This window comes from Ammospiza caudacuta, chromosome 6, assembly GCF_027887145.1.
Source record: "Ammospiza caudacuta isolate bAmmCau1 chromosome 6, bAmmCau1.pri, whole genome shotgun sequence".
Classification (NCBI taxonomy): domain Eukaryota; kingdom Metazoa; phylum Chordata; class Aves; order Passeriformes; family Passerellidae; genus Ammospiza; species Ammospiza caudacuta.
This window is the reverse complement of record NC_080598.1, coordinates 58975025-58990819: the sequence shown is the minus strand read 5'-3', so window position 1 is coordinate 58990819 and position 15795 is coordinate 58975025. Positions and strand designations below refer to the sequence as shown.

The 15795-nt window shown below is 45.2% G+C and overlaps 1 protein-coding gene across 1 annotated transcript in view; it reads left to right on the top strand.

Moving 5' to 3' along the window:
* The first annotated feature begins 1588 nt into the window (after nucleotides 1-1588).
* Nucleotides 1589-15795, top strand: part of MTHFD1 (methylenetetrahydrofolate dehydrogenase, cyclohydrolase and formyltetrahydrofolate synthetase 1) — a 40501-nt gene continuing 26294 nt past the window's right edge. Inside the window, exons 1-8 of the mRNA XM_058808004.1 lie at nucleotides 1589-1750; nucleotides 9871-9955; nucleotides 12255-12314; nucleotides 13008-13061; nucleotides 13420-13556; nucleotides 13678-13778; nucleotides 14111-14247; nucleotides 15645-15756. Coding sequence (XP_058663987.1) covers nucleotides 1710-1750; nucleotides 9871-9955; nucleotides 12255-12314; nucleotides 13008-13061; nucleotides 13420-13556; nucleotides 13678-13778; nucleotides 14111-14247; nucleotides 15645-15756 — 727 coding nt within the window. The 5' untranslated portion in view covers nucleotides 1589-1709. The remainder of the gene's footprint in view (nucleotides 1751-9870; nucleotides 9956-12254; nucleotides 12315-13007; nucleotides 13062-13419; nucleotides 13557-13677; nucleotides 13779-14110; nucleotides 14248-15644; nucleotides 15757-15795) is intronic.

The following is a 15795-nucleotide window of genomic DNA, read 5'->3' as shown; positions in this document are numbered from 1 at the left end:
GCCAAAGTCTATGTGAAAGCACTTCACACAGACCTTTTAAGCCTCAAATTCTCAGCAGGAGCACTGCTGTTCTAGCATTCACTCCTGATTTCCACAGCTTGATGATTTGCAGTAAGATTATCCCATTTCTTTGCTGTACTGCCAACATGTGGCAGATGTTGCTAGATCCCAAAGCAGAAAGAGCACAGATTTACTGGAGGCACAGGAATGTGCTACTACTCCCCAGCAGCAACCTAACACTGTGGGGTCAGCCCAGCATCAATCCCCACCAGCCAGTTCTCTGCCCCAAAACTCTTTATCACCAGTTTCTTGAGTCATGGACCTGTTCTCTAACTGTGTGCTAGACATTAGCAGGGAACACTGATGAGTTCCTTCACAGTTCTCTGGGTCACAGCATTATCTTGCCTGGGCCAGTCTGTCTCAGTGATATTCAACTGCTTTTCCCGTCCCTAGCTCTGGCTGGATGCTTATCACTTATTTGCCAGATGTGTGAGAAAACCACTGACAATTCTCTGAGAAAGGTCCTAAAATGTGTGCACTGGTCTGCAGAGTAAGGAAAAACATTGGTCATGCAAATAACAGTGCATGTGGACAACTGCATGGATCTGATGGGAAAATACCACCTTCACCAGTTCTAATGGGATTATTTAGTGCAAATACATCCCTTGGAGGACACTGTTAGGAACCGGTTTCTCACTCTTGAAAACTTTTATGAATTTAGGCCACAGTCCCAACCTCCTTTTCATTGCCCTCCTTCTGGTCAGCCACTGGTTTGGCAACTCTATGTTGGACAGATGTGTTGAAATCCTGAAAACTAAAATTACTTTTTTTTATACAAATGAGGGATGCTTTACAAGGGCATGTAGCAATAGAACAAGGGGGGATGGCTTCAAACCGAAAAGTGGGTAGATTTAGATATTTGGGAAGAAATTCTTTACTGTGAGGGTGGTGAGGCCCAGGTTGCCCAGCTGTGGCTGCCCCATCCCTGTTCAAGGCCAGGTTGGGCAGATCTGGTGGAAGATGCCCCTGGCTTTGGGGCGAAACTAGATGATCTTTTAAGTCCCTTCCAACCCAAACCACTCTGTGAATCTATAACTCTACTCTTAATTTCTACTCTTGGCATGACATGTTATAAGAACCACAAGAGGACAAGGAACAGATTATTGTGACACCGATGTGAGATTTCCGTATTTATTCTCTGCGCACAGCCCAGCTCAGCTGAAACGCTCAGCTCCCTCCGGGGCTGCCCTCTCCTTCCCGCTCTCCGCGGAGCAGGGCCGGGCACGCCCGGGAGCGCTGCCTCAGAGGCGTTTTGGAGGCCGCTTTGGCGGCCATTTCAGCACAGCGCTCGGCCCGCTCCCCTGTACCGCAGCCGGGCCGCGGGCGGGACATAGACAAGCCCCGGCCCCGCCGCCCTCGCTGAGGGGCGGGACACGGACTGGCCCTGGCCTCGCCGCCTGCACTGAGGGAGCCGCGGAGGGCGGGACATGGAGCGGCCCCAGCCCCGCCGCCCTCTCTGAGGGAGCAGCGGAGGGGCGGGACGGGGGCAGCGCCTGCGCGGCGGGGCCGGGGTCGGGGCCGCGGGAAGTTCGGGCCACGTGGGGCGGGAGTGAGGCGGCGGTGGGCAGAGTGCGTCCCGCAGAGCGCCCCGGAGCCCCGCCGCGCTCGCCTCTTCAGGCTCGCTGCTCGCCCGCCCTCCGGCTCTCGCCATGGCCCCCGCCGAGATCCTCAGCGGCAAGATTGTCTCCGGGTACGTAGCGGGGCCGCCCGCCCGCCCTGCCCGCAGCTCGGCCGGGTTCCCTCGTGCGGGAAAGTCCGGGAGCTGTGGGGCTCCTGCCCTTCGGTGTGGCCGTGGAGCTGAGGGGTGCCCCGGCAAATCCCCGGGTGTGCTGGCAGCGGGATGGGGCTTGGGGGGTTTTACTCTGGCTCTGTGGACGAAGCAGGTTTGGAGACACCCTACAGCTTTTTCTCTAGCTTGCAGCCAAAGCTCGCTTCTTCCTGGCTGTAAACTGGGAGTTTCTGGACGAAGTACGGTGTTAAAGGTCTTAAGGAGAGTGCAAAGTGCCCCAGAACGCACCGGGTGCTGCTCAGCAAGGATGAGATGAGAGCCCAGGCAGGTGTGAAGGCACGGGCTGACCTGCGGCTTCTGTGCCTGCAGGCTGGGCTGGTGGGATGCTTTATCAGCAGGAGTGGGGAACATGTACTTTAGGTATGGGCTCTGTTTTCATACTCTACAAGCACTTACTCTTCCTCTTTAAAGGAAAATAAGTTGATTCACATGTTGGTAACACATAGCTGAATGGTCACAGGTGTCCTGCCAAAGCTATATAAAAGGTTTGGGAAACCTTAAAAGAAAAAGTGTTCTTGTACTTTTCAGCATTTACGCAGCTAGCAAGCCGTGGGTATAGGTGAGCCTGCATTGTGTCTTTAAAAGAAACAACTTTTGCTTGTCTTTTCTGCTGCCACTCAACACACACATTTGGTAAGAAAGCCAAATAAATGTCCCTAATCCTGGGGGAAATGCAGTGCAGTGGTTCTGTTGCATTCTGTGGAAACAGAGTTCGGTTAGGTAGGTTAGTTGGGTATCTGCTGTGGATATAATCAGGGAATTCGGGTAGAAAGGTTACATTTGAAAAGGTATAAAGTAATCTCAGCAAAGCAGTTAGTCTTCCTCTTAGGTATTGCTGTGTATGACACAGCTACATCTAACCAACAGTGGAGCAGTACTGAAAAGTAGGCCTAATGTGCCTTGAATGTGAATATCCATGAGGAAAGGCTGCTTACATGTTTTTTACCTGGTATTTTTGGAGCCAGTACCACCTGTGTGTTGCAGTCTCTCAGTCTTACATGCTTCATTCCACCTGATGCTTTTGGCATTGTTGGGGCCAGCACACTCTCTAATGCCTGTGCTTGCTGCTGGTGGGTAGGTGATGATTTGTAGGTTTCTTTCCTGTCATAAAAAGTCACCCCGAAGTGCAGTTGGTCCTGGAAAGATGCTACTTGGGGTACAATTCACATTAAAACTTCTAGCTTCCTTGGTGTGGCATGTTGCATTACTTAATTTTAAAGATATAGGAGTGAAATTTTTTATTTCTGTTTGTTTTCTGTACTATATAATAGCAGCTATAAACTACCAGTTCTCAGAGGACATTCATGATGTGCAAATAGCAGGGAAGAGGCATGAGCTTTTAATAGGCACATGCAGGAGAAAGGTTTGATTAACTTCCAGCACATCTCTTAAGGTGTTGGGCTGAAGTCTTCTTCCAGACTCATCAAATCTTGACCTGAAGACACCACAGAATAAAAAAATAATTGCAGTTGCTCAGCTGTCCTTCACTCCTTTTATTTGTGCTGTATTTATGTTCAATACAGCAAAAGCATCACCTGCTGCCTGTGGGCCTTAGGTAGTTCTGCCTTTTTCTGGTGGGGTTCTTGAAGGAGTCATGAGGGATTGGGCTGTCCAGCCAGGAGACAGCTGTGCCTTTCCTCCAGACCCCTGGAGAAGTGCTGGTCCAAGGGATTCTCCCTGTTCAGAGTTCACCTCCAGGCCAAGAGTGGCAGCAGCAGAAGTGACAGGCATGTGGTTTTTCTAGGAATTTTCAACTGAACTGCCTGTTGTAGAAAGGGAATGTCTCTGACTTTGTATCAGCTGCAAAACGTTTTCAGTTACTGTCTTGTAGGGGGTGGGTTTTGTTACTTTACCCTTTAATCAAGAAAAATGTTTATTTGTAAGTCAGTCAAATATTGACAAATGAGTTGAATCGAACAAGTAATGTTCAGCTATGTAAAGCTGGGCTACTGTGTGTGTTTTAAATCAAAGCTCATAAGTATTGTGAACTTTCTCCTCCAGCCACCAAGCACCCCTTCCTCCAAATAGATGTAAAAATACCTAATTCCCAATCATGCCAGCTATTTAAACAAAAATCAGGTGGATATTGGCATTCTTATTCTTGTGAAACATGTAAAGGGAATAAGTACTTTGAGAGAGTTTCCTTGCCTCTATAAATAAGGAAAACTTAATGAAGTGATAAAGGCAGTTCACACCTTTGAAAGGCTCAGAACAGGTACAGAGGAAAATTGACAATTTCAGTGGCTTTGAGTATTTCCTGTGAGGATGGAAATGTGTTTAGGCTGGGCATGGGAAGGAGAGCACAGCAGGCATTGTCTTCTCTGTAGGATTTTGGTGTTGATATTAATGCATCAACATCAAAATGCATCTAGTCTTCTTCTGTTCTTCAAACAAGAAGCTTGCACAGTTTGTGAAATATATTAAATATTGGATGGGTTCTGCATCAATCTGAGTTGGCTGGTTACCTCAGGATGGATTTCCTCTACTTCTCTGAGTGGCTGTTTAGTAATTCTGCCTCAGATCTTGCTACAAGTTAAATTTGCCTCATTGGCAAATGAGTTACAAAAGATGAGTTATTGTATAACAGCACAGTAAACAAATGACTGATGGGAGGAGGAAAAGCAGTGCTTTAAGTGTGCAGGATATGGTGGGTTGAAGGTAATAAAAATACAGTATTCTACACCTTTTATTGCTGGTATTCCCAGAAGAAAAAACAATCTCTGTTTCTTTGTCTAAAGAGATAATCAGGGCAAAACATGGTAGTGACTCTTCTTTACAGTTTGTGCCCTGCAGTGAGTTCAGACTTTACCATCTGAAAGAACCCAGCTTTGGGAAACTCTGGCTTGGCCCAAATTGGTTGGTAGGAGCAGGAGTGGACCAACATTTCTGCTCTGGAAGAGTGGCTGATGAGTTGTGATGGCAGAGAAGATTTGGCCCCTCTCACAGCTCCTAGGGGTGGGCCGGGTAGTGCTTTGGGTTTAGAGTGCTCAATTAAGTGCTGAAGTGCTGATCAGGCTGAACTTACAGCTGGGGCTAACAGTGCAGTAAACAACTCCTCAGCCTTTTCAGTCTGGGCCTTTTTTTTTTTTTTTTTTTTTCTCCCAGAGTTCCTATTGTAACTCCAAGTAAATCTAGTCTGAAATGGAAAAAATTCCCTGATCCCTGAGCTTTCTTTTACCAGATCCTACCCACAATGTTTCAGGCTTGCACGGAAGGGTCCCACACTGTGGATGGGCTGAGTTAAAGTGAGCTGCCAGTGCTATTGGTGGCCCCAAATATGAGCAAGAACCCCTTGTGTTCAGTGCTGTGCAGACTCAGTTTAAAAAAATTGAACCCTGCTCTAAAGAGTTGATAAGAGAGGAGAAAACATTGTCTGGTGGACAGCAGGGCCACAGATGTGTGGTCTGTGCACATCAGCACCAGCTTACAGGGAAGGCAAAGAACATCTGGGGACTGCTGTGCCCCCTTTGTGGAATGAGTAAATTCCCAATATTGTTCCTTCAGAAGGCAAACCTTTGTAGATAGGCCTAGAATATTGTGTGGAGTGCTGGCAGCCACTAGGTCCAAAGGTGGATTGAGTCCTTTCCTATTGCTATTGTGTTTTCTGATTAAATCACCTGATAGTAGGTATTATATGCAAGTATCCATTTTGGGAAGCAGGCCTGCATGCATGTTGCAGCGTGGGAATGTGGTCTCATAACTCATGTTTGGGGCAAACTTTTCCAAGTTTTAGGGACAAAGCTTTGTGTTAAACTCTGTTGTTCTATTGTCAGTCATCCACATTTGCAAAGTGCCTCAATTGCTGTCTCTCAGACCCATCTTGGACATGATGAAAAAGTATTTAAAAATCAGAAATGTCTTTGTGTGTTTATGTGGTCTGAAGAGAGCTCATGCATGTATTTGTGCTGACCCAGCCAATAAGGTGGTTAAAAAACCTTGTGAGTGTCGAAGTGGTAGAAAGTAGAAGGCATTTTTCCTAGGAGATAATGACAGTGTGTCAGGAGCATGAGACAAGAGGGTGGGAGATGTGAAGTCATTCCAGCTCTAAATGATGTCTGGAGCCAGCTGTTGAATTGCCAGCAGTGTTCAGATGGTCTTTCCCGAGGTATTTCCTATCCCAGTGCCACTCATTGAGCCAAGCTGTCAGTTCCCTGAGGAGAGACTCCTCTGTGCCTCCTTTGGGTGCAGTGGAATGTTCTGTGACATTCTTCTCTGCCGTCCCCTCACAGCATTTTAAGACAATGCAGTTGTCCTGACCTTGGACATGGTGCCATGGTGGTTTGGAGATGGGAAAGTTTGTTTTTCCACATTATGGTGTTGGTCATGGGAGCAGTGGCAGTGCTGGTGGCTGTGAGGAGGAATGGCTGCAAGAACAACAGCTCTGGCCAGGATGGAGCAGGACCTGGGGAGGACCATCAGCCTCATGCAGCTGTCTCTGCAGGGCTGCAGCAGGAGCATTTCTGCTGCATGGTTATGAAACCCTTGGGGAATCTGTGATCTAGGCAGTAGAGCCAGACCCTCCCCTTTGGGGACAGGCTTCTTCTGGAGCATCAGTGTCTCTGAGGAGGTGTTTCCAGGTCCTGTGTTTGGCACTCTTTACATAGACTTCTGACCCTGTTACTCAAAGGAGGAACAGAAACGCACTGGGGACACACAGTGTGGTGCTGTGTGTCCTCACCAGCTGAGCACTGAGTCCATAATCCCACAGGAGGGTGTGAGGTTCTGCTAATATGGGAACCATGTTCTCTCCATTTCCAGCAGAGCTAAAGGAGTGTGGTTTGTCCTTTGTCTGAATTACTGGGAAATTCACTTAATAAATTTAAATTCAGTTCACTGTTGCAGCCCACAGACAGAAATGCTAACAAGTTCTTTAATCTCTGGAGCTGGCTGTTGCATTGTATGCTTAGAACCTTGTGCTGTCCTTAACCTGTGTGGACCCTGGACTTTTGTTTGCTGCATGAATTTGTTTGTGGAAGGGCACGTGGGGCTTAGGGTCAGAGAGAAGGCTTTTGGGGAAGCAGACACATAGAATTGCAAATTTTCTATTTGAAGACTTAAAAGAATGTTCATACAGCCAGTAAAAAGTAGTGTTGATTTATCAATATGAACTTTTATCTTTGGGAAGGCCTGAGGTCCACAACAGAATTTTGTAGACTGTATAACTAAATAGCTGCTGGTTTGCAAAGATAATTTTTATGGCTCTGGGGAAAAACAATGATTTCTTCTTTTTTTCTTGAATTTTCTCTTAAACCTTTGCCCGTGTGGTGTTTGTGAGCACTGGAAGCAGTGGCACCCAACGCTAGGTGGCTGTCTAACAAATGATTCCTTGATTGAAGGCTCCTAAAGAAAATCACACTGACAGCACCACGTTTGTGTGTGTGCTGCCTTTTTTCGGGAGGTGACCTGGCACCTAATTACGGAGAGTGACAGCAATGCCATGTGTGAGCAGTTGTGGCTGCTGGGGGTGATAGCACACCACAGCCCTGCTTCAGAGAGGAAGTTGGGTGGGCTCATTTCTCTTCAGCTGAGAAGACTGCAATAAAAGTAATACCTAAACCTGGGGCCCTTTCTAATATTTCATGTTTGTTTGTATTTCTTTTTGTTTGCTGGCCACAAACCAGTACTGGAACTTACTGGAACACCAGAGATCTCAGAAATAGTTCCCTTGAGGAGTTCCCCACAGCCCCCACTCACTGGCCACGTCCAGGGGGTTTGTGATGCTCCTCGAGATTGTTGTGTTGTTAGAGGCTGCTCATGAGCCAGCTCAGGTGCTCCCTAGGGGCTTACAGCTGCAGTGTAAGGAGAGGCACTTGGGGATTTTGCTGCCCAGCAGATGATTTTTTTGTCACTTAAGCACAAAGAATTGCTGGGCTGTGACTGTGGTCACAAGGGTTTTCAGGTGAAGAGAGATGAGAATGTTGATTCTATGATCAGAAAGCTTGATTTATTATTTTATTATATATATATATTACATTATAACTATACTAAAAAGAGTAGAAAGAAAGGTTCTCAGAAGGTTAGCTAAGCTAAGAATAGAAAAGAATGAATAACAAAGGCAGCTGGCTCAGACTGAGAGCGAGAGCCACCTCTGCCATGACTAGTCAGTAAATTTAAACATCTACAGGAGACTAATCACAGATCTACTTGTTGCATTCTACAGCAACAGATAACCATTGTTTACATTTGTTGCTGAAACTGCAACTTCTCACAAGGAAAAATCTTAAGAAAAGATTTTTCACAAAAGATATCTGTGACACTGGGCTAAGGTTTGCTATGAGACTTTCTGACCTCATCAGCTGCTCCTGATGTCAAGTGTTCTACTGAGGTGACAGCCAAAGAAAGGCTCAGATCTGGTTTCTTAATAAGGCTGAGAACAGTCACTTCCACTGAGACTTTGAACCACTTGGGCAGATGCAGGTACCTATAAATACTCTGAACCCACTCCTCAGGTGCAGCAGAGCTCTGGCCACGTGATCCAGGATGCAGCAGGAGAGATGCATGATTTGGGATGTAGCTGGAGGCTGTGACTCCCTCTGAGATGAGGCTTCAAACAGCCTTAGGGCTGCTTCTGGCTGGGCCAGCTGTGCTGTCCCCTGGGATCAGGCTGCTGGGCTGAGGAGCTGTGTGCTGCTGCCATTCCCCTGTCTCCTGCCTCTGGCAGCTCTGATTTGGAGCTCAGTTGCAGGGTGGAGTTGCCTCGCTGGCTGTTTGTTTTCCTCTGTGCAGGAATCACAGGCTCCCAGCTGGCATCAGCTGTGTCCCCTGTCCCTGTACCCTTGCCATTCGCATTTTTAATGAACTGGCACCAGCAGCACCTGCTCCAGTCTGGGAAGTCTGGTCCCACTCGGGCAGTAGCACACCTGGTGATACTGATGTGAGTCTAAATGAGCACAAGGAGAGCTGTGTTTTACACAAAAGGCTGTTTGGTGCAGGGTGGATTTGCTGAGTGTGGTGGTGGCACCTTCTCATCTCAGAGAATGGGGCTGGGACACAGGATGGAGGTCACATGGACAGACCTGTCGAGCCTCCCATGTCCTGTGAGGTTTTGCTTACCTGGCTTTTGCTTCTGAGTGTCTCTTAGATTTGCAGTGCAGTGCCACAGGCTCCTTCCAGTGCCATGAGCCTGTGAGATGGACAGAACTGGTCAGTTCTTTCAGAATCCTGACTGCCTCTGGTGAGGAGATGGAGCAGTTGGGCCTCCCCTTCCCTGGTGAAGCATTCTGCCTGTGGGGCCAGAGGATGATTGAGAAATTAGAGAGGAGCACAAGGCTGGGGAGAGGTGATAACAGTGACTTTTGAGCTGTCTGTGGCTGATTTTAGTGTTGGGTTCTCGTTATTGAAATGTTCCATGGTGAACTGGGTGTGAGTTCACATCTGAGCTAGAACAACCAGTCAGTGCTCTGCTTCAAAGTTGTGATTTTTTTACAACTGTATCCTTAAACCTGCCTTTACTGAAGAGTTGGCCTGAGCTGTGAACCAGGGTTTGGTGACTTTTCCTCACTCCTGTCCACCTCCCATTCTCCTCCCTGCTTTATCTTTGGGTACCTCCTGCTTTTTTAGTTATTTCCCAGAATTTTACCATTGTAGATTCATAACCCCTTACCAGGACAGCTTTTGTGACAGTGACAACTGGTGCCTCTGGGATTCAGGTAATTTTAGTACAGCATTGGTGAAAAGAGGATTTCCTTTTGAGAAATGAGTTTGAAGTCCCAAGAGTTTCCATGCCAAATTTTGAATCTTTTTTTTACCCTTGCATCCTCTGACAGCATGAAGAGGCACAATGTAGACTTCAAAGAAATAAAGTTATTTAAATAAATCTGAATGAACCTGGTTCCAGAGTGTCTCAGTGATTTTTTTTACATCAGTTTTATTTGGAGATTGCTGGGAGCTGTGTACTCAAGGCATAAGTGCATGTTTGCCAGTCTGCCCATCTGTCACTTTTACAACTCCTGACTGTATCAGAATTCAGCCCTGTGATTAACTTCTACCTTGTATTTCTTTTCATTTTTTCCCCTTTTCAGACAAGTGAGAGAGAGACTAAAGCAGCAAGTTGTTGAGATGACTCAGAAATTTCCAGGCTTCAGACCAGGACTTGCCATTTTACAGGTATTGTTTTCTTTCATGCCAACTACAGAAAATATGAGTTTCTTTGCAGTGGTAAAGGCTGATGAGCTTCATCAAGGCTGCCTTGAAGTTGGTAGCATTTTATTAGGAACAGTGTTCTCTGTGAGATGGTGCCACAGTCCTGCTATGTCTTTTTGCTAAGTATCAGAGCCCAGCGACATTTTTGGGTTTTTAAGTTGTTTTATTTCTTTCTTCAGACCCTGTTCTCTGTTGGAGTGTTGTGTTTGTGAAATGGTAAAATCAAGCTGTTTGCCTGTTAAGAGCAAGCAGTGCTTGTAAACTCCATTTGAAATCTCTGCACTTGAGTGAGCCCTGAAGTTTGGCAGCTTTCAGAGATGTGTTTGTACCAGAAATCCTCCAAATGGGAAGTTTATTAAGTGATCTGGTCTGCTGTTATGTCAAAACATGGAGAGAAAAGAGGGGTAGAAGAGGGGAGGGAACCCAAACAAAACTAAAACTACCTTTGGCCAGGATGACTTTGAGTACAAGGGATGGAACAACATTCTTTTGCTGAATTGAATGTCCCTCAGAAGTGAGCAGGTGTTAGAGTCTACCAGAAAGGCTTGCAGAGATAAAAGCACTAAAAAGCACATAACAGGTACAGGGGTTTGACCTGTGTTTGGCATATTTTTTTTCTTTGCAGCTATAAAAAGATGGAAACTGTTCTTAGGTCAGAAGGTGACCAGCAGTAGCAAGTGTCATGCTACAGGAAGGACCTGTGTGTCCACAAAAGCTAGAGGGAATGGAAGTGGCTGCTTAGAGCAGCGACTTTTGTCCTTTTTCAGTACTTTGAGCCCCTGCAGAGCCTTTGGTGCCTGTCTGTGGATTCCAGTGCTAATACCACCATAGCACACAAAGGCCACACTCCTCTTTGATGCCAGGAACAAATTTGTGCTTGTGTTTTGTTTTGGTTTGTTTTTCTGGTTTTCCTTTCCATTAGCTTTAAGCGGATGGTCTCTACAGAAGCTTTGTCTGCAGATGCTTGGGAGGAAGGAGGGTTTAAAAATTTAGTAGTGCTTTGATGAAAGCTGCTGAACTGTTCACCTCATAAACTGTGTTGAAAAATTGCTGTCTTGTGGTGCTATTGGGTTGTTTTCCTGGTGGGCCTTGTATTCAGTCCTGGATTGTCTCAGAGTCCTTTACAACCTGTTTGCTCTTTGGCTATCTGACACTTTTGTAAGCTGTCAAACAATCTGGACTTGGAGTTCATCTCCTAATATTGGTATTTGCAGCTGTCTGTTTTTCAGTGAAGTCAGGACAATGAGCTGTTTTTATTTGTAGCACACAATACATTATGTGCTCTGTTCTTGGAAGGTGTCTGGTGTCCTCTGAGCTCAAAGAATAAGTCAGTTAATCTTTATTTTTTTTTGTCCTGTAGTCAGTAATTCCTTATTCACAAAACATATGTTTGCTGACATCTCCTGCTTCTCTTCCCTTTGTGAAGCAAACCTTTTCCTAAATCCAGCAGACTTTACAGGGGGAGACTGCCACTTTATCTGTACCTAGGAGGAAGAACCAATGTGTTCTGGGTGATCAGGTCATTCCTGCAGCTTGTAGTCTATGTGAGAACCAGGGATGGCTGCCGAGTACCAGGGAAGAGAATTTCAAGAGCTTGCTTATCAGCTTTTCCCTATTTGACCCCTATTTTCTTAAGGTTAGAAGGAATATTACCTTTAACAAAAATACTGGATGATGGAAGTAGTCTCCTGAAATGCAGTTGTACTGTGAGCACTCAGTGCTGCCAAAAACTGCAGGCATTTGTTCCACTTGCTGCTTTTTCTTTGTGCACCACTTTGTCCTTGTTTTGGTTTTTGTTTGGCAGGAAAATTCCCAAGGTTCAAAACTGCAGGGGAAGAAATGTCTCCATCAAAGCACACACATACATAAAATTAAGATTCCCGAATATCAAAGAGGCCCAACGTTTTTGAAAGCCTTAATCAGATAATTGAATGTTATCAGCACCTGCTGATGATGTTAATTAGCTAAGGATTTAACTTTCTCAGATCAGATGGCAGGCAGTATTTTCTGCTTTGGGGATCACTGTGTTTTTAAGGTTTTTCAACAGATACAAATAGTTTGTGCAGGAGATCAGAAACTTGTCTTTAACTGCCTTGTTCTTGAAAGAACTTTCCTGTTAGCTCCAGCTGTTCATATCCTCTATCAGTGTGTTTTACAGTAATTCAGGAATACCTCTGTCTCCTTGATGTGGATCCAAGGAAGCTGAGGGTTAAGCCCATCTCAGCCTGTGTCTGGGTCTCTATTCTGTGCTTTTCATCCTTAGGTTGGAAATCGAGATGATTCAAACCTCTACATTCAGATGAAGCTGAAGGCTGCTGCTGAGGTAATCCTGGACTTTTAGGACTACTTTTTACCCTCCTACAGTTGGTCAGATCTGAATATGAAAAACCAGATGCAAGTCAACAGTTTTGTCTAAGTTTTTCCAGTATTAGAGAAAGCAGTGTTGGCCTGAATTCTCAGTTACAAGAATTGTGTAGGTGTGTAACCTGAGAGCCAAGGGGGGTGCTCTGGTCACAGCAGTGTGCCTTGCTGCCACTTTTTGTGTGATCATCACAGATTACATTTGTCTCAAGTGCTGTGTCTTTCCTGACCCTTGGCCTTGTTCTTATCTTCCCTGCCTGTAGGAAGATAAGAACAAGGTACCTGCAGTTGCTTTGTGCTTGTCACAGGTAGAACATTACTTACTACAACAGGGCAGGGACACAGATCAGTGCATTTTTCCCTAGGTGATACCTGGCATTTCTGCTGGTATTTTAAGGCAGTGTGCTCTCAAGCAAAGCTGATGTTGTTCATGTCAAAAGGTGAATAGGACAGTTAGAGGACAGAGTCAGTAGGCAAAGCACTAATCTTTCTTTAATGATATTTCTAAATTGTAGGACTTGGAACCTCAGGAACAGGAGAGAGACTTGGGAAATGTGACAGAATGCAGCTGTGATTTAGCTGGATAGAGAGATTAGCCAGATCAATTGGATGTCAATTCAGAAATCAGATAATTTGTTGTTATTCTCATTTGCAGATTGGGATCAGTGCCAATCACATAAAATTGCCAAATACAGCAACAGAAGCTGATGTAAGTAATACAGCCAGTGATGAAAAAATACATAACTTCAGTGTTGTGCTGAAGATATCTTTGCCCTGTCATTGTATAAAAAGGGCTACTTGCCTATTGCTACTAACTAATGAAAAAAGAATTGGAACCTGGTGAGGTGTTTTTGTGTTTTTTTAAAGAAAACTAAAACCCTACATGTAAAATTTAGAGACTTTAGGAGCTTTTTTTTTTAATAAAGAATGTAATTGGTTTATACTTTTGGGTGGAAAAGCTAAACATAAAGTTTGTATATTTTAATCCAGATAAGATTATGTTTTTTCTTTTGCATCAGTCATATTTCAGTTCGTGAGCCATTAGTTTTTGATGTTTGCTGTTGTAGGTGCTCAAGTGCATTGCCTCTTTGAATGCAGACCCAGCTGTTCATGGCTTTATAGTGCAGCTGCCACTTGACTCTGATAATCCCATCAACACAGAAAAAATAACCAATGCTGTTGCACCTGAGAAGGACGTGGATGGGTAAGCTGGTTTCACCCCTGGAGAGCATGACAGCTACTCCAGAAAGAAACCTCTTTTCTTTATTTTCTCTTCAACAGTGAGGGTGGGTAACTTACTTGGCCTTTATTCTTTCAAAATACAGCTTAAGTAGCATCAATGCTGGGAAACTCTCTAGAGGGGACCTTGGAGACTGCTTTATTCCATGTACGCCAAAGGGATGCATGGAACTCATCAGGCAGACAGGTAAGGAGGTTTCCATACACTATCCATGAGTGCAGGAGTCTTCAATAAGTGCAGAAATCACACATTGTGAGGCTCTGCTTCATAGCTTTTGCTGAGATACCACATTTCATCTCTGCTGCCCTAGATAGTGGAACAACTAGGTTAAAATGGTCTTCCCTTCCTCCCTCCCTCCCTCCCAGCTGCAATTCCCTACCACACACAACAAAGAAAAGCAGAATTCTGAAGTACCAGGGCCAGAGTTAAACTGACCAAGACTCCAGAGCAGCTTGAGTTAGTGTGTACCAGGCTGCACAGTGACCTCTCTTTGCTCTCTGTGACTGTGTGTGGGGCAGGTGTCCAGGTGGCAGGGAAGAGAGCCGTGGTGATCGGCCGCAGTAAGATCGTGGGGGCTCCCATGCACGACCTGCTGCTCTGGAACAACGCAACAGTCACCACCTGCCATTCCAAGACCTCCACCCTGGCTGAGGAGGTAAGGGCAGCCTGCAGTTATTTGTCCAGGCCACTCTGCTTCATGTACTGTGCTGCTGCTGTGAGTCATTAGGTCTGGGGTGCCTTTCATCTGAATTGGTTTCCCAGTTGTGCTCATTGTGTGGTTGTGTAAATACTTCCGCTGGAATTAGGATCTTGATTATTTTTGGCACTTAATTAGAAGGGTTTAATTATAACAATAAAATTATTATTTTTGTGGTCTTTGAGCAAGTGCTGAGAATTTAATCATCCCTTCCTAATCTCCATGTAGGGGTTGGCAAAACAGCATATGTTTTTGGTTTTTTGATTATTTTTTTAACCAAAAAGACCAGGTGGTGGTCTGCTCTAATGACTGAGAAACGTTAGGCCAAATGATTTCTCAGTGGGTTTATTTTTTTCAGTCGATTTTCTATGACAGGGAGTTGGTACCATTTCCCTCTTCAGCAGTGAGAGTGACAGAAATAGTGTTTTGCTGTGCTGCCACCTACTTGGATTTCGTAGAGCCATCAGCACTGCCAGGCTCTGTAGGCAAGTATTAAAGCTGAAAAAGGGAGTAGGAGTGTTTGAATATAACTCGCAAAGTAGATCAGAAACACTGCAATGCTTCACACTGTTAAGTTGCTGTGCAGTAAGACCATCATTAGCTTGATTAAAAATTGAAGTGCTCATATTTAATGATATCTTAAAAATAGTTTATCTCCCTTGAAGATTAAAGGAAAAAAATCCAAGGGATAGCAGCTTCCTAAGCAAATGTGAATGAAGCAGTGCAGGAACTGACAATGAGCTTTAGCTGGAGTCTTTAACACCAGCTTCATGGATCTGTCAAATTTACTGAATAGTCCCAGAATGAATATTAGTGCTGAAATGCAGTCAGCTTCCCCTGGAGTTGTGTGTTATGCAGTCCTGGACATGAAAAGCACAAGACAGTGCTGTCACCAGTGAAGTGCTGCTTAGTTCTGTGCAGGGGTTGTTCTTGGCTGAGCAAGATGAGTTCTTGCTGTCTGATGAGTGCTGGGTATATTTCTAGCACTGAATGTGCAGGGATATTTGAAGGAAGAGAAGAATATTCAGAAGGCTTTAATTTTATCTAAATGTAGCCTGTGTGATCCACTTGGGAATCATGGAGGAGTTAGAGGAGGTTGTGAAGTGTTGACTAGCAATAGTTCAGGGTAGGAGTGTGAAAATAGGCCATTATTTCTAGCTGCAGGAATCTGTCCTTGCCAAGGAACTGGCAGCTACCTTTAAATGCTGAGAGTGCCCTTCCATGCCTCCAATGGCAATGGGTGAGCACAGTTCACTGCAGCTCAACCTGATTTTACTTGCTGCAGAAGCAGCTCTGCATTTTTCCCCTGCCAGTGTGATACACAGTTGTTTGTTGTTGTTAAATTTCTTTTGTAGGTTGGCAAAGCTGACATCCTGGTGGTTGCGGCTGGTAGAGCTGAAATGGTAAAAGGTGAATGGATCAAGCCTGGTGCCATCGTGATAGACTGTGGAATTAACCATGTGCCAGGTGTGTGGGCAATGTGTAACACGTGGGGATGTGTTTGTT